The sequence below is a fragment of the Chrysemys picta genome, chromosome 11 (genome assembly GCF_011386835.1).
Source record: "Chrysemys picta bellii isolate R12L10 chromosome 11, ASM1138683v2, whole genome shotgun sequence".
Taxonomy (NCBI): domain Eukaryota; kingdom Metazoa; phylum Chordata; order Testudines; family Emydidae; genus Chrysemys; species Chrysemys picta.
Genome location: NC_088801.1, coordinates 62,548,732 through 62,574,303, shown reverse-complemented (window position 1 = coordinate 62,574,303; position 25,572 = coordinate 62,548,732). Strand labels below are relative to the sequence as shown.

The 25,572-nt window shown below is 39.3% G+C and overlaps 1 protein-coding gene across 4 annotated transcripts in view; it reads right to left on the bottom strand.

The window, feature by feature from the left end:
- Window positions 1-402: 402 nt before the first annotated feature.
- The window catches only part of CREB1 (cAMP responsive element binding protein 1), a 41,212-nt gene continuing 16,042 nt past the window's right edge, over window positions 403-25,572 (bottom strand). Inside the window, exons 2-8 of one of the 4 annotated variants that reach the window (XM_008172518.4) lie at window positions 22,965-23,086; window positions 18,449-18,595; window positions 16,565-16,665; window positions 12,016-12,158; window positions 10,267-10,449; window positions 8,806-8,956; window positions 403-3,684 (exon numbers count right to left, since the gene is read on the bottom strand). In XM_008172518.4, coding sequence (XP_008170740.1) covers window positions 3,540-3,684; window positions 8,806-8,956; window positions 10,267-10,449; window positions 12,016-12,158; window positions 16,565-16,665; window positions 18,449-18,595; window positions 22,965-23,078 — 984 coding nt within the window. In that variant the 5' untranslated portion in view covers window positions 23,079-23,086 and the 3' untranslated portion in view covers window positions 403-3,539. Of the gene's footprint in view, window positions 3,685-8,805; window positions 8,957-10,266; window positions 10,450-12,015; window positions 12,159-16,564; window positions 16,666-16,958; window positions 17,085-18,448; window positions 18,596-22,964; window positions 23,087-25,572 lie in introns of those variants that run through there. The other 3 variants (XM_008172519.3, XM_008172520.4, XM_065560984.1) reach the window with 3 other exon arrangements.

Below are 25,572 nucleotides of genomic sequence, written 5' to 3'. Positions count from 1 at the left end.
CTCCATCTAAGAAAAACACAATAGCCTTGAAAGATGAAATAAAATCCTTTAAAATGGGTAAATGAACAACAGCACACATAAAAAATCAATAATAAGCGCCTGAATAATGCAGCCCAAACCTACTGAAAATGTAAGCGTGCGCACACTCACACACACACAAAAGTAAAAATTGTTTCTGACCTCAATATACTATAATACTCAGCATTCCTGACTTAAAAGCTCTCAGAGCTGTAGATTATATACTGTGTGTGTGTGTGTATATATATATATATATATATATATATATGTACATATTATACATATGTATTTTTCCAAGAATATCTAAATTAAGAGAGCACCTCTGACAATATCTTAACTGCCTGCTTGGTGCCTTTGTTTTGAAAAATAATGACATTACAAAAATTATATTTGAAATCAATTCTTGTTTATTATGAACATAATGGATCTAGCCCTTTCTAACCCTCTCTTCAGTTAAACCAGGCTATCGACGCTTGAAAACTCACAACCGTGAGATATAAAACAAGCCTCCCATTTAGTTTCAGTAGAATTTCTGTTCTACAGCAAAATGGCCCTAATTTATAAAAGCTGACTACCCCCAACAGCTTGCTATTTGTTACTGGATTCCTGTATTGTCTTTTTCTTTCCCTTTTTGGCCAATGTGAATAGTAAAGCATATACTGGTAAACTCAGCCAGCCCTGTACTTGGTCTAATATGATAATTTTTATTCTTGACTTGTTTCATTTCCATTAAAGAAATTCAAGTCCCCAAATCCTCAATGCTGCATGCACAAAAATAAAGATTCTTGTAGATCTTTGGGTAGTATAGAAGGCTTAACTTTTTTGTGTGTGCAACCTTAATGCTGATGAGGGTCTGGATTGTTAACCCTGAAGATTCTAGCCACCGGACATGTACAGCATGGACATTAGCAATGTGAACTTTCCCACACTGCCCAGTCAATATGTTTCCACTTTGTCCTGGAAGGAGCACTTCTGGGGCTAACAGTTCAGTCTCCACAACCTATTCAGTTCTTGGTCTCTCTCTGCTGAGAGACTATTAACAAAGGTGCTAATTAGTGCCAATTATCTAAAAGGAACAGATCTGAGATCATCAACTAATTTCATGCAGGTTCACCACAAAACCCAAGTTTTTGTAAAGTTGGTTCTGTAGTGAGAAAAACCCTGCTTCATGTAGAGTATTAAAAAGCTTTTTTAATTCTCAGAGCTGGAGTTATTACATATAATTGTTTAAATCAGGCAATCAGTAGTCCACTCCTGCAATATCATCAGGGATTCTGCTTCTAGCACTAATTCTGAGACGATACCATGCATTTATAGTAAGCTCTTTGTCTAGAGTGGGGGCACAAATTCACTCCAATATATGTATTCTCCATCTTTAAGAATCTGCCAATTTTAATAAAAGCACATTTGAGAATTTGGGGGCTTTCCTTAAGTTTGCATCACTAAACTCATAAAGTGACCTCTAAATTTTAAAAAAATAAAATAAAAAAGGAGAATCAATCCTCTACTGCAGATAAAAATAGGCCATGTATAAAAACTACTTGACAATCTTAGATTTGAAAACTTATCCTTTCATAATCCTGATACTCATGTTCCAGTTTTGTTTAATTTGACATACCAACAAAACTTGACCTGAAGTTATCTCTGACCCAAGATTAAACAATAATGCTACAAGTTTAACCTTGCTCTTTCTTAAACCTCTTGGAAACCGAATGCCCTCTCAAATAAGAAAGCCAGAACTTTTAATACTGCTAACAACTGTTTGAGTCAATTGGTTACAGTCCTCTCAGTCTCTTTTATTATAATGCCATCTTGGCTGTCTCACCATTTAAAATGATCTTAAATTTGAAAATTTACCTTAAACAGATTGAGTGAACAGGAGAAACTATTAGCTAATACTTAGATAGTCTAGGCATTAGTACAGACCATAGTCTTGTGTGTATGTCTATATACACAAAGCTTGAAATAATAACCAGGACCTGAGATCCAGAGCAAACTTATTTCATCAAATGACCAAGTTAAAACATCACAGTCTGGCTTTAAAGGGCCAATACACAAACTAAGCATGATTCTTTTTGACACACAATGGAAATCCTAATGTTGAGTACAGAGTTCACTGTTTTTAACATGATACATCTACTGTTTCTTGCCATGTATTTCTGGGAAAAATAGCTATCCCCTCAGTGCATACTCAAGGGCCCGATCCTGCAAATGTTTGACACATGTGAGTAACTTTACTCAATAAGTAAAGTATTTGCTGGATCTGGCCCTTTACATTAAAACCATCCACTGAATAAATTATGTACATTTATGGTTAGGATGGGCAGGTTCATAGTCAATATTTTCCCCAAACACAGTTCTCACCCTAAAAGTGGGATTCAGTAGGGAATATTTAGTCACATTTGTAGTTCTCATATTTGAAGTTGTCTTACAAAGATGAATTTTAAGTAGAGAGGGAGGCCTCAGGGTTTGAAAAAGAATTTAGCAAACCAGTGTTCAACATAAAAGTAATGCAGATAACCTACTTATTTGAGTAGAGCTGAGACACTCAGAGGAATTCCATGTTCATCAATGAATTTATACATGGAGTTGGTGATATAGTTGTCTTGGATAAAAACAGGTAGGGCTTTAAGCATTACTCTTGTTTACTATGTAACAGTCTTCTAAACAAAAGCTGTTCACTATTGTACCTTTGTGTACTTTGAGTTCATTTCCCATCCAATATCCAGATGTTTCACTCAGTTGGTGATTTCTTTTAGTGTATTCAAAATATTGAACACACAGACACACACACACCTACTGCAAGAAGCAACAACTGACAAATAATGGAGCTAATTTCAAGGAAATGGTTTCTGAGGTATGGAGAAGCTTTTATCAATCTAGAAGGCGGAGAGATTACAGATGACACACCAAAAAGCCTCCTGGGCTAGTTTAATAATTTTCTCTCCATACTAAGAATCTGTATATGGAGCTCCCTTCGTTTGGCATGTCACTCAGCCATATATTTGAATTGTTTATAATGCATATGTATCAATTTGGCAACCATTGCTTCTTCATCGCACCATACCTACTTTTATATATATGTGGTCCACAAAGTACTTCAGGCCAAGAGGATGGGGGTGATTCTGTCCCTAAGGCAATCAAAAGAGGTCAGCACAAACTCTTGAAATCATACAAAAGAACCCCCTCTGCCCCAAGTCTTCACAAATGAACATTATTACTCCTTGAAAACGATGGGGGGCATGAGAAAGAAGTCTTTTCTTCTTCTTCTTCTTCTTCTTTTTCACGCTCAGGATAGTTGTGATGAAAATAATCTCTTGGGAGGAGAAGTGGAGGCAAGTGTTTGAACATTCACAGTTTAATGCAAAGCACAGACGAATTAAATTCTGAAGTTGCTTTCAGGCAGTTTCGCGCATAGAAAAAAAAGAAATGTTTAGAAAATAAAAAGTTTACTTTGTCTTTCTGGTTGTGGGCAAAACCAGTCTCTATCCCACCTTGACAAGTGAAAATGGGATCCAAAATTAATCTGATTTGTGGCAGTAAAGGTCCTTAAGTGCTTTCAGCTCCTCAATCAGTGTCTTGTTTTGGTTTTCAAGCACAGCCACTCGGTTTTCTAGACATTTCACATATTCCTTCTTCTTCCTGCGACACTCACGTGCTGCCTCCCTGTAAAGCAAAAGAGGCCGTTCAAACCCAGAACATTTGAGACCATGAGCTGCTTTCGAGCTTGATTGTTCAGGTCAAACTGCCAAAGCAGTATCAGTGTTTTCAGAACCTGGCTGTAGAATTAGAGGTATTGGTAATTCAGGAAGAAATTAAGTATATAATGATTTACATTTAAAATCATGAGCATATCAAAATCACAAGGATCACTCCAATATATAAGTAGCAGCAAATAAACACTAACAAAATTCTGCCCGGTTTAGAACGTGACTCTGAATGGTATCGTAACTATGGTGGCCTTTGTGTTGCGTACATCACTTTGCTATCATTTCACTGGGTTCTATAATAAGGATTAAGACAAGTAAAAAACGTGCATAAGAGCAATGTTCATCTTACTAGTAAACCCATCCATTTGCTATGGCACAATTCAATAATGACAGCAGTGATAAAAAAATGTTTTGTTTACCCAATGCAACAGAAGCTATACTTAAGGCACTCATGTATTTGTCCTCTACCTGTACCAAACCTTGTTAACAATGCCCTCATTTTACTGATACTGTTCATATCACTACACTTAATATTACAGCATTTCAGTCTTAGCAACCACATGGACACAATACACAATTATCTTACCAATGTCTATTGGATCAATAATGCAAGGACCAAAAAGTGTTGAAGTAAGCTTCAACACAGTAAGCCATAGGGCTGCTTTGTAAAAACTGGTGCTGGAGCCCCCTAACTCAGATATCAGTCCTCTAAGCACAGTGCTGGTATCAGAATGCTAACAGCATCAATGAAAAATACCTCTACAGTGCCCAACTAAGTGCTAAGCATCCTTGAAGCAATAACACAAAGGCAAAAACTTTACTAGTTCCTAAATTATCAGCACCAAAGTGCAGAGGAAAAACAGGTGTCAAAATGCCACAATACTGCACTGAAGCAACCAGAGGCAAGAACTTCAAACATGAATAAATGTGTACCACACCTGACTGGAAGGCTGGATAAAAGATCTGTAAAGGATACCTAGCTAGGGGGCACTGGGATCTGGTAAAAAGCTGTAGCAACCAGGACATTTGGAAGGCAATATTTACAGGCAACAAGGAGTGGGTGTGACAGCCAGTCTCTGCCCTGGATGTGCTCCCTCTTTGAAGGAGAATTCTGGGGTCACCCACCACCTGGGGGGTCTCCGACAGCATGGCTGTGATGATCTGGATCACTCTGCACAAGGCCTGGATCTCCTGGTGATCCTTTGAGAGGGTGGAGTTGGGGGCATGATCCCTATTTCTGTAATGCCTTTCATTCAAAAGATCTCACACCATCCCTGTCGGGTACATAAATAAGATCATACCCATTTTACAGATAAGGAAACCGGGGACCAGAAGGATTAAAACTAGTCACCAAAGGTCACAAAGGGCTTGATTCATTTCCCATTACAATCAATGGAAAAACCCCACTGACATAAATGAGTGATGGGACAGGTCTAAAATCACAGAGTGGCAAAGCCAGGAAAAGAACCCAAATCCCCTACTCTACCCACGCATCATCTGGAAGCTGCATAAGAGTTCTGTGTAACTGACATAAAATCAATTCATGACTGTGACGTAGGACCTCTTGATGCCAACTAGCAGAGCACACAGGGGTGCATGTGAATTATAGCGAAGGCTAAGATTTCGTCATGGTTATTTTTAGTAAAGTCACGGACAGGTCACGGGCAATAAAAAAAATTCACAGAAGCTGTGACCTGTCTGTGACTTTTGCTGCTGTGGCTCCATGTTTTCCCCGTCCGCCCACAGCAGCTGGGAGCTGCAGTGTGACCATATTTCCCAAGAAGAAAATGGGACACCCCCAGCCGCTCGCCCGAGGTGCCTCCGCCCCCGGCGCGGCTGTCACCCATCGCTGCCTGAAATCAAACTGCACCAGAAAGGAAGTGGGAGACACTTACCCTAGCAGACCATTGTATACTGTGTGTCTCACAATGGAAGTCGATTTGCACACTGAGTCAAAGGCTAATGAAGAGATTGTCGGGACTTTACAAGAAGAAATTAACAGGAAGAGGTGAACAGCAGGGGAGAGAGAACACTGTTTACTGGTAAAGAACATAAGACAGGGCTAATATATCTAGGGGTGCAGAAAGCCACCCTGACATTCTTCATGTGGGGGAGACAAGCTGTCAGCAGGCTTGGTCATGAAAAGAAAGTCTCAGCTATCCTGGTTGAAAAACACTGTGAGCAGGATTTTGAGATCAGCAATAGACCTCAATAGACAAAGGGTTATCGTGTTAGTTGAGTTTAAGATCTAGAATGCATGTTATGATTTTGTTTTCTATGAAACCCTTTGTTTCCATTAATCCTACTTGATTCTTCATGAATCTCTATTCTTTGTTAAATAAGCATATTCTTGTTTTCACTATAAACGTATCTAAGTGCTTTGTGTTAAGTGGAGCTGCGTTCTAAGGTGTAACTAGTAAACTGTGGGATTTGGTTACTTTGGGATCTGGTAATTCTGAGAGTGTCCAGTGATTAAGGGGCTGGATGCTGCAGGGAGATGCTTAGAGGACTTTTGTTTGGAGTATGCCTATTGCTAGCCTAAATGATGGACAGGGGAGTCTGTGTGGGCTGAGGGGGAGTACTTGTGTTTCCTGTGTCTGGAAAAATCAGGGAGCTGGCCCTTGGCAGATACAGGCAAGGCTTCCTCATGCTAAAAGCAGGTGGTAGGGAGGTGCCTCACAATGGTGACCCCGAGAAGCGTCACAATGATCCTATGCAGAAATACCTATGTAGGGACCAGAAAACGTCATGAGGGAATTTTTTCTATCATTGAGGGCTGGGAGAAGAGCATTCTTAACATGCCCTTGCAGAAGAAATGTGAAGTATTATTAGGGATGCATTTGCTACTACTTCAGGGTTAAGGTTGCATTCTGAAATTGGCTTAAAAACAGGACAAATTCCTGTTTTTCTCTACATAAAGGTGGCTTTTTGGTCTGAAATTTCAGTCTTTATGCCCTGCTATGCAGTTTTTAATTTCTTTTCATACATTTTTAATATGAATTGTCTGAAATGGGCTGTGTGGCTGAAATTTGTCCATGGTGGTCTCTTTTTGTTATTTTAAAAAGAAAATCTTGTCTATCCAGCCCAAAATTGAATTAACCTTGATTGGATCTGGGGTGATGAGCAGATTTTAACAATATACATATTTAGGGTCATTTTCAGCCATTATTTGTCATAACTGAACGATCCTTTTAAGAACAGGAAATTTACACTTTGCAAAATCACATTTATTACAATACTGTCTATAAATATTTTATGTAATCCTTCAGCATATATTGTCTTCCCATCTATCTCAGGCATTAGATCATTTTTCCCTCCTTCTCTGATGTAACTCCGCTTCCGAAACACCTATTAGTTAGGCAGTCTAAACAGGAAATGTGGCTCCCGCAGAAGACACCAATATCACATGGGTAGGGTTGATTTCCCATGTTTTCCCAATATTCTCCAAACTGCAAAGCTTTCTTTGACTGTGGGTAGGATTCTTAAGGGACCTCAGAATTTTAACTATGTTTTCTCAAATAGAAGAGGCTCTAGAGGGTAAACAGTTACACCAACTATTTACTAATATCTGAAACCTGTACTCAAAGAGGAGATGTGACCTTTTGGTTAAAGACCTTTTGAAAAGGTGAATTCTGCAATTCAGCACTAGTTATTTCTTCATTCATACTACTCAAACAATGCATAACACTCTGTTCATGTGATGTCCCCTCACAGTGTATCCACGGCTTACCAATAAACAGAAGATAAACTCACCTAGGTAACACAGTCAGCTTTTTGGAATAACAAGTCAGTCAATCAGACCCTTCACAACCCCCAGGATTTCTTTCCCATCACAGATAAGAACATAAGAAAGGCCGTACCGGGTCAGACCAAAGGTCCATCTAGCCCAGTATCCTGTCTACCGACAGTGGCCAATGCCAGGTGCCCCAGAGGGAGTGAACCTAACAGGCAATGATCAAGTGATCTCTCTCCTGCCATCCATCTCCATCCTCTGACAGACAGAGGCTAGGGACACCATTCCTTACCCATCCTGGCTAATAGCCATTAATGGACTTAACCACCATGAATTTATCCAGTTCTCTTTTAAACTCTGTTATAGTCCTAGCCTTCACAACCTTCTCAGGTAAGGAGTTCCACAATGACAAAAACATTGCCATTTTCTTGGATTATACTGTTTCATGCAGAGGCGTCAAACACATGGCCTGTTCTGCAGCTCAGATAGGTCACGGAGGGCCCAAATGGGAGGAGATGAAGCGGGAGCTCAAGCTTGTTGGGACAGAATCAGCTAACCCCCTTTCTCCTTCTCCCACTGCCAGCCAGCCACTTTCACCTCTACACCATCTGGACTTGAGCAGGCTCCTTCCCAGCCTCTCTCTGACCCCACGCTCCTTGTTGCCCTTCTTCCCCACAGTGTAACAGGCTTGGGGGAGTGGCTGTTTCTCTCCCGCCTCACCAGTTCCTGCTTCTCCAAACATCCCCACCCCATAGCGTAGTTTCTTTGTCTCTCTCCCTCACTCTATCTGCTGCCGCTGCTGAGTCCTGAGAGTCTGGGCTCAGATGAGCAGCTGCTTCTCTGACCCTCCCCTGGGTTCCTGCTGCCTCCAGAGACTAGAACCCAGGGGGCAAGTGCCCAAAGGGGATGGGTGAGATGAGAGAGAGAATTCACCAAAGTGGGAGGTGGACACGGGGACTAGTGATAAGGGGAATGCACAGAAGGCTAAGTTAAAGAACAGAGGAAAGGAGATTGCATAAATGCATTTACTTAACAGATGCTAGTTGAAAGGGTAACTCAGCCCTTGCAGAACGAACTGACAGCCAAGTCTTATGGCTTCATAACCACAATATACTGAGTTACCAGATGTTGTTTGTCTCAGTTGGCATCTTTAAAGAAGTCTGACCTTCTTCAGATAGTGTTTCATAAAGGGGATGAGAAAGGCCAGGAATCTATTTGCATACACAATTACACACACACTCTTCCCTAGACCTGTTAGAAATACAACGTGTATATTGCACAAGTTTAACACTTATTACTCTAATTCTATGCACAACTAAAGCAAAATTAACCCTACACACATACCTGTTCTTCATTAGACGCACTTCTCTCTTTCGTGCAGCTTCCTCCGCTGGCTGGGTAGGAAGTGCTGGGGAGGAGGCCATGACCACGCCAGGTGCAATGGTGCTGGTGGGTGCTGTGCGAATCTGGTAGGTCTGCACATCTCCTGAGGCAGCTGAAAGGGAAGTATAGTGTTAGGTTACACAGCACTGTGAGAATCCACTGTTAAAATACTCTGTGAATAACACCTAGTCACCAATCTAAACATAACCAGATAAAACGAGGTGAGGACTCTAGGCTACAATATAGGAGGGATTAGCATTATCTGGGTTATCAATGGTAGTTCATTCCTAGTTTAGTATGTTTATGGTTGCAATCTTTCTTGCTGAAGAGGCTTAGCTTGTGTCTGACAACTAGATTTATCTGCAGCTGCTGGTCCTACTGTACATTTTTCTTCCACTGGATTTCTGACGGTTCTATTTTGTGAACAGGCTAAGCAACCATAAGTCTAGCAAGGTAAGCAGGAAAGAGCTTTTAGGATCTTCCAAGGCAAACAGTACTTTTTAGGTGAACTCCAAATGACTAACTGCAGATGTGAAATGGTAATTGCATACGTAAGTATCTGGGGGTTTTGTGCAGAAATGTAGGATTTGTATCCACAGCAGGCACACGTGCAATTTAGACACTAATCGTTGAAACACAGTCCATAGCACAATACTATTTCTTTAGTATGATCAGCTTTTATTTACTTGGGAGTCTATTGCATTTTCACTATTACTTGAAAAAATGGCTTTTAAAAAAAATATACAAGACAGAAGATCAACAAGACATATTTTCCTCATACATATACATTAATCTTAATGTACTAATATTTATAAAGGCTTGAAAGTCTCTTCCTTGAATGACGTGAACAGAGTCAGAGCAAAATCAGAAGCATCTTTTTTTAACCATGTCTATTTTGTAGTGCCAGAAAGAGCATTAAAAAGAAACAGTGATTTCTAACTGGAGAGGGCAGTAAATTACTAGTAAAGGAAAATTCCCCTATGGAAAGAACATTGTGAACAGATCTCTGCCCAAAGAACAGGAAAACATTCCTAAAACTTTACTTTTAATTTATCATCATTACAGATAACCACTTGACAGAAATTAGGAACTCTCAAGAAATTTGTGTTACAGGTTTTGGGGAACAGATAGCAAACATTCTCTTGAAACTGCTGAAGGAAATACGGTATGGACAAAACAAAAGTGAACTAGCTTTCAGGAACCGAAATAGAAGCATTTTCTATATCCAAAAATATCTTAAGTTTGTTCTGAGTGAGCGAAAATGTGACATATGGTTTTGTCTGAAATTTATTTTATCTGTTTTAGAATTTGATCTGTGCCAAAACTGTTAATTCCTTTTTCTGACATATTTGAGGGAATTATTTTGGCAAGTTAAATTCCCCTAGGACTAAACATAAAATGATGGATTATGAAGTTTCTTACCTTGTACAACAACTTGGTTACTCGGTACAAGAATCTGTTGTCCATCAGTGGTCTGCGCATATTGTAAAATGGTGGTGCCGGGCTGGGTTGCAGCTGCGTTCGTCATGGTCAACGTCTGGAGGCCCTGTACTCCATCTGTGCCATTGTTAGCCAGCTGTATTGCTCCTCCTTGGGTGATAGCAACTGAAAACAAATACATTTGATACAATAGTTAAAAGATTAATTTATTCGACATGGTTACTACAGTTTACAGCCCAGTTACAGAAGAACAGTTTGAAACATCTGAGTTAAATCCCTTGCACAACTACATACCTTAACATCAGATAGGTCATTGTAACTGTATTTTAGAAGTGGTCATTCTTCAGCAGTGACCTATTATCATTTCATTCAGTACCATAAGGTTGCCACCTTTCTGACAGACAAAAATATAGACCAAGTATTGCCTCTCCTACCAATCACATTCCTAAGATAAGCTACAGCCCTCCCAATGTAGAACCAAGAATTGTAGTATTTACTGAGTTGATGATTTTTTTGTTGGCTACGTGCTCTTTTCTCTTTTTTTCCTTCTGCTCCTTTCTCTAATTCCTCTCCTCTCCATGCTTTTCTCTTCAATTTTCACCTTGCTGTGTCCATTTTGTTCTCCAGCGTCTTTTCCTGCTTGAATCCCCTTCTCCACTACCTCTCCATCCCCTTCCCATGCATTGTTTCCACACACACATATCCAGTCTCTCATTCCATCTAATAATTTTGTTTCCTCTTCCCTTTCACTCCCACAATCCACTAATTTCCATCCCAGTATTCAGGTTGCAGTGGGAGCACATCTTACACAGATCCCCTCATTCAGCGCCTCTAGAATATTTCTCTGCTTTTCCACACATATATCAGGATGTATCAGGCAGAGCAGATATTTGCAGGAAAAATATTTGTACATCAATGGTAGAAGCGGAGTGTCAGCACCATCAATCTCTAAAAAAATCAAGAGGCAGACTGGGGAACCGACCAGGGAGCAACTATAGCACAATGCTTTTAAAAGGACACTTATAAGAGGAATAAGTCATTTGATAGATCTTCTCTTCCCCTTCTTGTACACTTAACAGCGAGTGCTCTGTTTGTTTTAGCCGATGTTTATAACTATTGTTTTATTGCTGCATCCTCCTGTTATTTTCCCCAGTGATTTGCATCAAAGGTGACATACCCATAAAATGTAATGAATAAAGAAGTTGCAAACACAGAAATTGAAATTTATTATGCATTTCAAATAAGGTTATTGAAGCCCTGCTTTTTTCTTGTCTATCTGAAAATGTAATTGCTACTTTATTATATATTATAGGTGTTAAAAATTTTTAAGCCAAAACTACAGAAATATTAGCTAAGAAGGCAAATTCTGAAATGCCCCAATAGCTTTCCTCTCCCAAGAAAGTTTTTAATTAAGCACTCTGATTAATCCCTTTTGTACCTTGGAAAGTAGAACATGTACCATACTAACAGCAACCAACAGGCCTTGTGAATGTAAGTTATACATTTTACATACCCACAGCTGGAATGTACTTAGAAGTCACAGACCCTAGTATATATATATATATATAGTCATGGAACAGGATTAATAAGGCTTCTGACATTGCACAAGGGTCAGATTAAACTAATGTTATATTGACTTCTTCTACCCCAGCCCGAAAGTCATGCAAGAATTTAACAGTTCTCTCTCTTCCTGTCCAACTACTACAACCAATAATAGATGTAACTACGTACTGTACTGCCCACTGCTGGTTTGGTAAATTGGAGTTGGCACTGTCACAGTGGTGATGGCAGGTGCTGATGTCTCCTCTTCGGACTTTTCTTCTTCAATCCTTGGCACTCCTGGGGCGTCTGAGGACAAGTCATTCAAAATTTTTCTGGCAAAGACAGTGTGTTGTAAAAATTTTAACAAAAAGTGAAAGTAAAATCAATTCTACTGGCTACTTGGTGCTGGGGAAAACTGAAAAGTGCAGCAAATAAGGAAATAAATTACATGGGATGGGAAGAAAAATTAAAGCACGCTTTAAAACGATTTTAGGTAACCATGTTAAAAATGCCATAGGAAAAGAGTGCTGTGGAATCAATCTAGAATAGCCTGTGTGTTTCTGCATACTTGGATCCAGAACTCACATTTTCCCTTTTTCTTCAAAAACTTCTTTATCTTTGATATACTTTTTACAAGTTTCCTGCTCTCTGTCACAGCAAGATGTGAAAAAAGAAAGCAAGAGCATTTAAAGCACCAAACCTCCTCATTGCCACCATCCACACCCAGAGGACGTGTTCCTGCTGCAGAGGCCACCAAGGCCTAAACTCCACCCAGGGACTTAAGTTTCAAAAACTTAGCAGAAATGATTGTGAAGTGCAATCAGCTCATGACCTAGCATCCGTTCAGGAGACAAGGCTGGGCGTTTTAATGAAAGTCACACAATTAAGTCCACAGGTTAGGTAACTGTTCTGCTTGAGAAAGCTTTTGGACTTGCAATAGTAAAGGGGCGGAAGGAGCAATTTGGGTTTAATTACTGAGTTGGCTTAATTATTCAAAGCCAAAATGGACAAAACATATACTATAGAATCTCAGAGTTATGGACACCAGAGTTATGAACTGACTGGTCAACCTCACACTTAATTTGGAACTGGAGGTATGCAATCAGGTAGCAGCAGAGACAATAAATACATAAATAGGCAAATATAGCACAGTACTGTGTTAAACGTAAACTACTAGAAAAATTAAGAGAAAGTTTAAAAAGAGATTTGACAAGATAAGGAAGGTAATGAAACCGTTTCTGTGCTTGTTTCATTTGAATTAAGATGGTTAAAAGCATTTTTCTTCTTCACAGTACAGTTTCAAAGCTGTATTAAGTCAATGTTCAGTTGTAAACATTTGAAAGAACAACCATAACGTTTTGTTCAGAGTTACAAACATTTCAGAGTTACGAACAGCTCCATTCCTGAGATGTTCATAACTCTGAGATTCTACTGTAATCATAAAGGCCATGGATCTCACGGACTATGACTAGAACTGACTGGGACAGCTGCTAAACAAAACAGCCGCCCAAAATGCTTGGGTCTACCACCTGGCCTCTGTGCTGCAACTGCACTGATAACTCTCTCTACCAAGAATATGGAGGAATGGCAAACTCTCTTTTATTGACTGCATGCTCCATCATATGCAACTGCAAAAGGCTTCTTTAGGCAGCAAGGCAAATTGGGATTTTCTGTTGTGGACTGCACCCTAGTTCTCATCCAAAAACATTTGAAAAACCCAGGCCCTGAATTACACTGAATTTTTCTGCCTGGCTTTGGTAGCCAAACCTATATATTGCTGTATTCCAGGGGTCGGCAACCTTTCAGAAGTGGTGTGCTGAGTCTTCGCTTATTCACTTTAACTTAAGGTTTCACGTGCCGGTAATACATTTTAACGTTTTTTGAAGGTCTCTCTGTAAGTCTATATTATATAACTAAACTATTGTTGTACGTAAAGTAAACAAGGTTTTCAAAATGTTTAATAAGCTTAATTTAAAATTAAATTAAAATGCTGATCTTACGCCGCTGGCCCACTCAGCCCGCTGCTGGCCTGGGGTTCTGTTCACCTAGTTCGGCAGCGGGCTGAGCGGGTCTGCGGGACCCCGGCTGGCAAGGGGCCGGCAGCCGGGACCCCAGACTGGCAGCGGGCTGAGCGGGGCCGACGGCTGGGACCAAGCTTCTGCCTCCTGCACCCGCAGGAGAGAGCGGTGGGTGGGGGGGCTGAGTGGGGCAGGGACCCCGGCAGGCAGCAGCGTGTCATTAAAAATCGGCTCGTGTGCTGTCTTTGCCACGCATGCCGCAGGTTGCCAACCCCCGCTGTATTCCAAGGAGGCTAGTCAATTACCAAACAATTTGAGACAAAGATAGAAATAAGGCTTTGTTATTATTATTAATTAGACTTTGTTAGTACCTAGGAACCCCAATTGAAGATCAGCTCCTCATTTTGCTAGGCGCTACACAGACAAGTAACAAAGACAACAGTCATCTCCCTGGAGAGTTTATAATGTAGGCGTTGGACAGGTGATGAGACAGAAAGGATGAGACAGGTGGACAAAACAGACAAACAAGATGGGGGGTTGGAAGGATGAGGTAATAATAAAACTGAACAGCAGTTATCAGAAAAGCAGAAATTATAATTACAGCTCACCACTTTCCTAACCAAGGCATGGTGGGTACTGTGAAGAGGTAAAGTGTTAAGGAGGAATTTCAAAGATGATAAGGCGGTGGCTTTACAAATTTAGATGGGGAGTTTCTCCCATGCACATCAGGTGGTGTGGAAAATGTGCAAGATATCTGAGGGAAAAATGGACAAGCAAAGTGAAGGTGGGGTCATCAAGGAGCTGGTTATGGCTCCCTGATTCTGTGGGCTGATCTCTACCAGCCCTGTCCCTGATGTAAATTACAGCAGCCTGGATTATGCTAGCTGAGAATTGGCAGAACACTGCTGTACTCAGGCCCCGACCCTTTCTGTTCCAACACGACCCTTCCGCTGGGGTGGGGAGGCTGGCTGGCATAGGAGCCAGGTACACCAGCTTTACACCAGTTGAGTTTCCTCCTGCCTAAATGCAACATAGAAGCTGGCTTGAGGGGGACAGAATCTGGCCCTAAGTGACTTCACCAAAGCTACAGACGGAGTCAGTGTTAAATGTGGGATTAGAACGCATGAGTCCCTTGTTCTCAGTGCTCTGCCTTGTTCACTAAACTCTGTTGCCTTATTTCGCTCAACTGCCTTTTCCTTGTGGTCAGAGGTCATACTGGGTGCTCAACAGAGGAAAAAGCTCAGCTGCAGACAGCTGACTAGGAGGAAGTCTGTGGCAGATTTAACACCAGTAGCCCTCCCCTCCACAGCTACAAACACACCTGGGGCACTCATAAAATCTAGAAGCCTGCCGTCATGACTTTAATGGACCCCCAAAGACCCTGAATGGCTCTAGAAGGGGACACAGAATAACCTGCGCACTCTAGGAAAAATGAATAACAAGTTTTCAAGCCGGGTGACTGGCTTATATTTTCAAGCCAATTTTCACAAAAAAGGGCTAGAAACTTAGAGCTGGATTTTCAGAAGTACTGAGCACCAACAAATCACTTTGACATTGAGGGGAGCTGTGACTGCTTATTAAAATTGTGTAGTTAATATGTTTTAAAACGAAAGGTGAGATTCTCATTTTAAGGACCCCAAATCAGAGATTTAGTGTGCATATGATTATGGGTCCCAAAGCCAATTCTGATCCAAATAAGTGATTCCAGTACTGTCTCCATATCTGCTACTGACATTGTCCCTGCACATTTTCTGAAGATGTGGGGCTCATTCTAGACCTTCAATGCCAAAGTAAGGATAAATGTCAATTTCAGCACACCAAAAAGCATTGCTGAATGGAATTACATATAATCAATTGCTCCACAGGACTAAATTTTAAAAATTGATTCATTACTCAAATACAGAAGAAAATTTAACCCTGCCAGAAATAGGCTGTTCTTTGTAACATTCATGGGCATTTACTAAAGGAAGACATGAATATCTGATTTAAAGAAAAATACCAGTTGTTCTGCTGCATAAGTGCTTGCATGCAAGTTAGAGATGCCCAAGGCTAGCTCTAACTCACACCCAAGACATTCCTGATTTCCAGCATTTTGAAGAGAATAATACATGTAAACTAGCTTGACTAGGCCACTTCCCTCTCTGCTGGGCACCTGCAGCCTGTTTGGTTATTAGCTAGTTTTCCCCAAGAAGCATGGCAAATTCTAAGAAATACCAAAGCAATTTTAATGAGCCACACAATGTCATGTTTCCACTGAAAGTCTCAGGTGAAGGAAAGAATTAAATCTGACTATTGCTAGTGTTTCAACATTAACAACAAACAGAAAAGTTGATTCTACAGAGACTACAGAATACACAGCAGCAACCTGCCTGCACATTTCAGTGGCGCTCCAAGAATTAAATATCTGTTTACGCAACTTCTAAGGCTTCTCTCACAGTTGTACCTAAATGCTACACATATAGATTTATTTAGCATTGAACTTATTCTCAACTGATTTTCTTTCCTATCTCTCCATAATGGCAGATATTTGTCTCTTCCTCCATATCTTATTCTGCTTATCTCCTGGCATCCCATCAGAAATTGGTCATGGAAAGGTGTCACTGAAGGAATATTTTAGTAAAAAAGGTAGATCTCACATTAACTACAGAAACACACTATTTGTCTACCCATTTGTTGAATAAATGCATCAAACAAAATGCTTCAGCTTTTAACATCCATACCTGTAGGAGGGTCGTCTGGAAAGGATCTCTCTGCGTTTCTGAGAGTCTGTGACACTGTCCACTGACTCCTGTGAATCTTCACTTTCTGCAATAGTGGAGATCTGTAAATAAGAACAGAATAAATTTACCACTGTAAGCAAGTTTAACAAGCCACTTCTACAGTAATAAATCTATCACTATAAGCAAGTTTTCACAGTATGCGGAAGACATTATCAATACACGTACTATACAGGACTTTGACCTAGAAAATCAAAAGTAATAGTTGATCACTGGTTACTGGATACATAGATGCCCAAAGTCAACCATCTAGCTTCAGAAATGTATTTAACAATTAAGTCACTCAAATGAGAGAATATATAATGGGCAAATTATTATAAATAATGGTTCCACCCACTTTTTTCTTTCCATAACTCCTTCTTTCTATCCTGCTTCCATCCAGTCCAAAGAACCAAAGCAAGGTAGGCAGTCAGGTCTGGAGACACAGTAACTAGAAGCAACGTGGGATTGAAAGCAGAAGGGTCTGGAGACAAAGGGAATGAGGAGTGCAGTTGTGACAGAACCAATTATAAAACTCTACAAGGATATGGCGGTCCTGCAGGAGCCTTTCCTGATTTCATGCGGTATACTTGGTTCTTAAGGCCTCCTTGGAGCCATGCTAAAGGGTTATAAAACCATAGCAGACTGTGGAGTATTGGACTGTAAATATCATCATACAAAATACATTTTTGCATTTCATCCTCCATTCTGAATTCCAACATGATTTCATCATCAGTCTCTTACCTTGAATCACTAGAGCCAGAAACTAGTGCCACATACCACCTGAAAATTGTGCAGCTCCAGATTTCTAACTGGATAAAACATTAAACTCTAACTCCAATAGTCTGAGGTAGGTAGAGGCTGACAAAAGTACGGAACTGAAGCAATGCAAGGAAATAACCAAGATCATTATCAGAATGATCCAATTTTAAAGCATAAGTGTCACCTAATTTTTTTTTTAATCAATACTGGTTTAAATACCTCTATTAAAAAAAATCTCAATAGTTAGCTTTTAATTTAATTTAGTTCTCATCTCTGTGGGTTCCCAATGCCCAAAAAATGATTTACCATCCTTATCTTATGTGGTCAGTAACAGCTTAAATAGTTCCTGCTTCCATGTTCAGCAACACTAGATTTAAAAGGTAATTTAAAATGTTGCTCAGAGAAGGAACCACAGTAGAGATTAAGACTAAGGCTTTCTGGACTACTGAAGCCTTTCTCCAAGTCTCTAATAAATTTTGAGATTGGCTTTTCATCCTGTGAATCATGAACTGTATTGTCTTTCTTTGTTTATACAGCATCAAGCAATTATTAAGGTTTTATAAAATTAATGTTCAAAACATGAATATTAAAATAACTTATTGCAACCTGCCAGAGGTAGAAATGCACATGTAAATCAGTACAAATGTTTTCCAAGAAGCAAAAACTTTTGATTCCTGAACATCAGCCACATTAGTAAATTGGCAATCTCTAAAATTCTTGTTGTTGTTCATTTAAGATACAGAAATGAGACATCTTAGAAATCACTAAACAGACAAAAAAATGGTCTATAATGTTAACTTTGCAGCAGGTAAAAGCCAGATATAGAAATAGTATCAGCAAAAAGCATAACCTAATAGGCTTACCAACTTCTAGAGGGAAATGAAACTCAATAATGTATAGAAACGAAAAGCAGATAAACTATAAGGAAAGAGACAAAAGTAATGGGATAACAAGTAAAGTACAGACTTTCCTTTCAACATATTCTAAGTTGACATGACACAGAACACATCGTAAGTTCGATTAAGGTGGACTGATAAGGTTATATAGAAGGCATGAGTTAGGAGTTTGAAATCCTTTAATACATACCTGAACCGTCTGGACCTGTGGAGACTGAATAACTGATGGCTGGGCTGTCTGAATAACTCCATGGACTTGAACTGTCTGCCCATTAGGCAACTGTACTAAGGTCACCGTTGGGGCAGAAGATGTTGCATGAGCTGTGGGCATAGATACCTACAAAAGAGAGAGAGGGAATATATATTAGATTATTGCAGCATCTCATTATTTGACTACCAAGAACATTCTCAGTAGTAAAAGGATGATGCCTCCTCTCCTAGGAAGGGCTTTGGTAACCAAAAGTGTTTAAAAGGGACACCAAAAAACAAAAACAAAACAAAAAACCAACACACCCCTGTCTAGGCCCAACATTTGTCTTAATTTGTAACTTAATCTTCTGAAGAATGTCCCTCTGGCTCTAAACATCTTGTTATAAAACCACTGCCAAAAAATGAAGGAAACACCTCTATTTTGAGGTAATGTAATCAAAACCTAATATGCGCCCTTCCCTTGCAGCAATTAAATATTGCTAGAACTGTGAATATTCCTACAGTGAATATTTCCTTCCAAACACTGGAATGGGTTACCTAGGGAGGTGGTGGAATCTCCATTCTCAGAGGTTTTTAAGGCCCGGCTTGACAAAGCCCTGGCTGGGATGATTTAGTTGGTGTTGGTCCTGTCTTGAGCAGGGGTTTGGACTAGATGACCTCCTGAGGTCTCTTCCAACCCTAATATTCTATGATTCTATGATATGTTGCTGACTCACAGGCAGAAAACTATGGGAGCTGGGCTATTTTTGTTTTCAGACTAGAAAATGCAGGAGAGTATTTGCCAACTGTAAAAAGTCAAAATTAGTTAGGGAGTCAAATTTTCAGACTTGTTAGAAAGTATAGCCACAAAGTAAATCAAATCAAGTAGTTGGCAATGTCCTTTTAAATAAAGCTCACAGACCAACTGTTCAAACGGAGTAACAATGCATGCTTTCAATGGAAACAAATGGCTTCTAGGTAGTCATTACAATGCTATACTGCACGATACTCAACTAAGAGTTAATTTATTGCTACAAAGAACAATGGCTACAATTTTCAAACATGGGTGCCTAAATATGGTTTTTGAAGCTTAATTTAGAGCTTGTCTACATGGTGCAGCAATGCACACTAGATGTGCTGTGCGCTAACTGGTCCACGTAGACCCTTCTGGCGAGCATAAAAAGTTCAGTGTAACGCTATGTTAATACGCAACTAGTGTACATTGCTGTGTCATGTAGACGAGCCTTCAAAGACCCAAGTTTGAAAATTCTAATCAATGTCACTATGTTTAATGGAGTTTTCAGGAAACTTAATAACTTTTGACTAAAAATGCAGGAAAGATTACACTTCTATCTTCCATGAGCCTCGAATAATGTCGTATAGCAGCATTAATATTTATTGTAACGCAGAAGTGAACAAATTTAGATCTTGACAAATGAATGATTTTCAAAACACTGATCTCTGAATTTCCTTAACCAACAATCCTTTATGTGGAAGCCTTGTTTGACAGAAAATCAAGGGAAATTGTACTTGGACAACCCAGTTGTCTCCCCTTTATTCTCCATATTTGGTGCCTGTTTTTTTCTCTTTATTGTGAAGATGGCTGCTGCAAAGATGCACTGCATTCTTGCACAGCGGCACTTGACCAATTTCACAAACCGCTACTCTTCTTTGGCAGTTGAGGGGCACTTGTGCCATGATGTCAGTTGGCTGGAGGAAGGGTAGTAAACAATCTGGGCGACAAGCTTCTCAGGCAGTAGGGTACAAACTTGCAGAAAAATCCTCTTTTTAATGTAATTTTTTAAGACAGATTAAGTTCCATCATCATGTGGCCTTATTAATAATGAATCCAACTGACTAAAGTAGTTCTTGCCAATGAAAGCAAAGCTAATCAACTGAAGGCTGTTCTGCAGTTGAGCTAAGCCAACATCTGATAATCATTTCGGCAGATGTTTCTGACTCATACCTTATGGAATCAGTTTACCTTATTCAAAATAGCCAGTATAACTTTTCTCTTTACGAGGGGAGCATTCCCCAGCCCTCCAAAAATGCAACAATAAAATGATAGAATCATAGAAACATAGGGCTCAAAGGGACCTCCAGAGATCATCAAGGCCAGCCCCTGCACTGAGGCAGGACCAAATAAACGTAGACCATCCCTGACAAGTGTTTGTCCAAACTGTTCTTATAAACCTCTAATGATGGGAATTCACAACCTCCTTTGGAGGCCTATTCCAGTGTTAAAGTATCCTTATAGTTAGAAAGTTTTCCCTAATATCTAACCTAAATCTTCTTTGCTGCAGATTACTTCTTGTCCTACCTTCAGTGGACAGGCAGAACGACTGATCACTGTCCCCTTTATAACAGACTTAAACATATTTGAACACTGTTATCAGGACCCCTCTCAGTCTTCTTTTCTCAAGACTAAACATGCCCAGTTTTTTTAACCTTACCCAATAGGTCAGGTTTTATCATTTTTGTTGCTCTTCTCTGGGACTCTCTAATTCGTCCCCACCTTTCCTAAAGTGTGGCATCCAAAACCAGACACAGTACTCCAGCTGAGGCCTCACCCGTGCCAAGTAGAATAGGACAATTATCTGCAGTGTTTTACATATTACACCACTGTTAATACATCCCAGAATGTAACTGCATCACATTGTCAATCAATTTATGATCCACTATAATCCCCAGATCCCTTCTAGCAGGGCTACCACCTAGCCAGTTATTCCCCATTTTGTATTTGTGCATTTGATTTTTCCTTCCTAAATGAAGAACTCTGCACTTCTCTTTATTGAATTTAATTGTGTTTATTTCAGACCAATTATCTAATTTGTCTAGATCATTTTGAATTCTAATCCTGTCCTCTAAATTACTTGCAACCCTTTCCGCTTGGTGTCATCCGCAAATTTTATAAGTATATGAAGTGTTATAAAGAGAGAGTAACATTTCTCTGAAAATGAGATCATGAAAGAATTACATTGATATTATTTATTTAGATTGTAAAAGTGATTATAGGTGCACATCCAATGCTCTGGATAGCCATAACACAAGTTAAAAGTCTTATAATAAAATAACACTTCAGTATAAAGGTACAGATAGGGTAAAGCTAAGATGGTGTGAAAAAATGCAGCAACAGCATTATAACTTACTCAAAATAACAAAAAAAATCTGTAAAATAGTATAGTGAATAACAATTGGGAAAGGCATTAAACACTTATTTGCAGTTACCCAATTCTTAATTATCTAGGATCCTGTTCTATATTTCTTACTCAGGCAAAACTTCCATATGGACTTTACTGGGAATTTTGCCTGAGTAATGAGTACTAAATAGAGCCCTACTATACTGCTAAATTCTCAGTGTTTCAATATTGCCAATTACATAAGACTATAATCCCAGTGAAAAGAGTTTAACACTTGCCTATTACAAGGTGTCATGTGTTTTTGTAAACATGCAAGTGGTAAATGATTTCATAATCATGCCATAAGTAAGACGTCAGAAATTCACAAAATAAAGAGATGGGAGTGAGACGTCATTTTACATACTTCGGGGGGAATGCAAATAATTTACAAAGTGAAACTGTTACACAAGGGACTGATGCCATAGGACATATTCTGTACTCATTTACATGATGGAGTTACTCCTGGCAAACATCAATGGAACCCAGAATAGAACTGGGTTCCAGAAATTAAGACGATAATTAGGTTTGCATTATTTCTGGCCTCTACAAAGTAACTTTTTTTGAGACAATAAAGGGTCTAACAGTGCCCCAGTAAAAGGGAGACAACTCTGCAGAATTTGAGTTTCTGATAATGAGCAAACAGCATAAAACAAATGGCAGTCTGGAAGTTGCTTATAATGTTTGTTATATCCATCCCTTTTGTTAATTTATGCATTCTCTGCATTATTTAACCATATAAAACAAATCAGTTTGTTTTCTTAAAAAATACCTATACTGTCATAACAAAGTTCCTAACTAAAATAAGCAAAATCCTGTTTATACAAGTCAGTACAGAAACACAGTAATTCAAAGTTTCGAAGTATCTTTAAAGGATGGTGGGAAGGAATGCTACAAGTGAAAAGAAGTAATTCAAAAGTCTATATCTGTAGTCTCGTTATAAATGGATTATACATTAAAGCAGGGATCGGCAACCTTTGGCACCCTGGCGGGCCGGGCCGGTTTGTTTACCTGCTGCGTCCAAAGGTTCGCCCGATCGCGGCTCCCACTGGCCGGGATTCGCCGCTCCAGGCCAATGGGGGCTGCGGGAAGTGACAGCAAGCACATCCCTGCATTAAAACTGCTTCAGGCCTAACACAGTCCAATATGATATTGAAGATAAACCAACAAGTGGTACTGTACAACTCTCATTACAAAATTAAAAGAAATACACATATTCCCTGTTCTAGACTCACATAAAATGGAACATTCTTTCATCCTCCTCAGAAAATAGTTTCCTTCCTAAACCTTATGCAGTTTGGGAACAACGCTGTAAAAATATTAAACCAAATCACTCTGTACCTGGGCTAACGTTGCAATCTGCGGTTGTGCCTGTACAGTCATCTGTTGGGTTTCTGCCTCTGTAACGGCTGCATCTCCACTCTGCTGGTTCTCTGCACCAGATTCCATGGTCATTTAGTTACCTACAATCACAATGATGTGTGTCATGAGTATGGGTTTGCCTCTTTCATGGCTTACATATCCATGTAATTCCATTCTTATTGGTGGAGCTGGAAGCAATGCATATAGTTACTGCAGCCCAACATTTCTTACTATGAGACCTAGTTTCCAGTTGCTTATAATTTTTCTTTTAACCATTCAGGAAGGAATTTTCTGTGCCAGGTGTCTGTCTCAGACTGAATTTTCTGTAAAGTTTCAGTAAAAATAGTTTAGCAATTTCTAATAACAAGACTTGAAGAAAATATGTTGTTTGCCCCATGTTAAAATATTCTTGCAACCATTTTGTTGAGAAGTTCTACCACTTTCAGGGACTCAAAATCTCTCAGGAGGCTTTCTCTGTTGTCAGTGGTATGCCTTTTGCCACCCCCAGGAAAACCTGCCCAAATTTGGCCAAGTTATATAAACCTTCAAAGAAAAACCTGCAGTTTGCACATGCTCAGCAACTTAAGTTTGGCAGCTAAATTCTCTGAAGATTTTAGATGAACTATTCACACTCCATCCCCCACAAATCCTATCTGTGATCACACTGTGCACGGGCCATCCTCACGGAGCAACTGAGTATGTGCCATGCCAGGGACTGAGCAGGATGTTTCCTACAAATGCTGTTCCTATGGATAAAATGTTACCCACAATTGTGGGTAAAATTCACCTGCCAAAGAAAATAAACATAGATAATATTGGAAGTCACTTCCAGAATGGACCAACACCAACATAAGGGATTTGGCATGATTTCCAATATCAACCCATGATTTTTTGGAATATTTTTGGAATTACCTTTATAAAAAAGTTAGAAGGCTTTATGCTGTTTTGTATACAATGTGCATTTTCCTTGGCTAAATTACGCATCCTAGACAGCTCATAATACAATCTTATTTTGAAGCGTTAATTGAATAAGTGTGTCTCAGTAGAACATACAAAATTCTATACAATTAAGTTGCATAACTCCAAAAAGCAAGCATGTAGGGAGAGTTTACTGATGTTAAATCTGCACCAATCTGTGGAAGTCACTTTACAATCGCCTTTAAATACTCAAAATAAAATATTTAGCATGTAATAAAGAATTGCCTCAAAGTTTAGAGAAGTCTTCCAATCACACTACCTTTCAATAAGCACCTGGATATTGTACAAACCAGTCACTTCTTAATGGTGGGGGTCTAAACATTTCATTTGAAATATTATTGTAGAGAAGCTTCCATTTCAACAAGAACTGTGATTCAAAATTACTGGAATGTATATTCTTTGGGAATAGGCACTGCTCTCTTTTAAAGCGATCACTGTCTTTCACATTCATTCTGTTTATCACACTTCAGTCCTGGGTAAAATACGAAACCTCGATGGCTTAGATTAGAGATACTGTATATCAGACCAATGAAAGTAAACAGCATTAAAACAAGTATCTGTGGAATGATGATCAACAATAAGTGTGAATTCTGGACCAGTTTAGGATCTACTGAATATTTCCAGACTATTAAAGAAAAAGCTCCATAAATACTGAAAGCAGCAACAGAAGACCAATTTTCCATAAACACTTTTGTTTTCTTCAGGAAAAATACCAATGGAAAGATACAGGTGCCAACTATCTCAATCATGTTCCATGGGAACAGAGTAAGGCACTGTGCATAAACCAAAACATGGTCATTCCAATACAAAAAAAAATATTCCCTCAAATCAGCAACTTAGTTTTAGTGCTATCTAGTACCACATATGGAGTTCCAACATCAGTTTGGAAACGCTTAGAAAAGTCCCTGGTTAAGATGGAATGAAGCTGTAATAAGTATCACTAATTCAGCTTGCAGGGGCCACACCGTTGTACTTAAACAGAATAAAGTTTTCATCTATTAGTATACACAGGAAGCCTGCCAATGAAGCTCAGAACAATTTAAGGCTGGTGCATTGCATCCAATGGTGCATCTGAGGGAACAATATTAGGAAGGTAAGATGAGATTTGGATAGGTCTTTGTGTGTCTGATCTCTAAAAGGTGTGATCTTTGAGTTGCTAATTGGTCAGGAGAGAACAGACTGGAGATACTACGGCCATTTGGTTGGCAGATGATGCAGATATTAGTATTTCAATTGTGGGATGTGTAGTACGTGGTTGATCTTGTCTTAGCTGGAAAATGTAAAGCTTGCTTGCCTAAGAATATCTTATGAATGGAGTTTGAGCATAGATCGGATAATGGGGTTGAGATAAGGTTGTTTGAGACAATTTAACTCATCATTTTTATATATTCTATAGTTTGTTGTTTTGTTCTATAGTTCAAAGTTATTACATTTTGTTTAAAGATAAAACCTTAACTTTAAACTTCCTTCCTTTGTAGTGCTTAATTTTGTGGACTCCAGTGTTTATCTATCTTTAAAGTTAAAGATTTATTTATAGTCTTAACTCTAACCTTTAATTATGTTTTTTGCATGGAAATCTCTTTAAGTTATTGAACAGATATTAAGAATT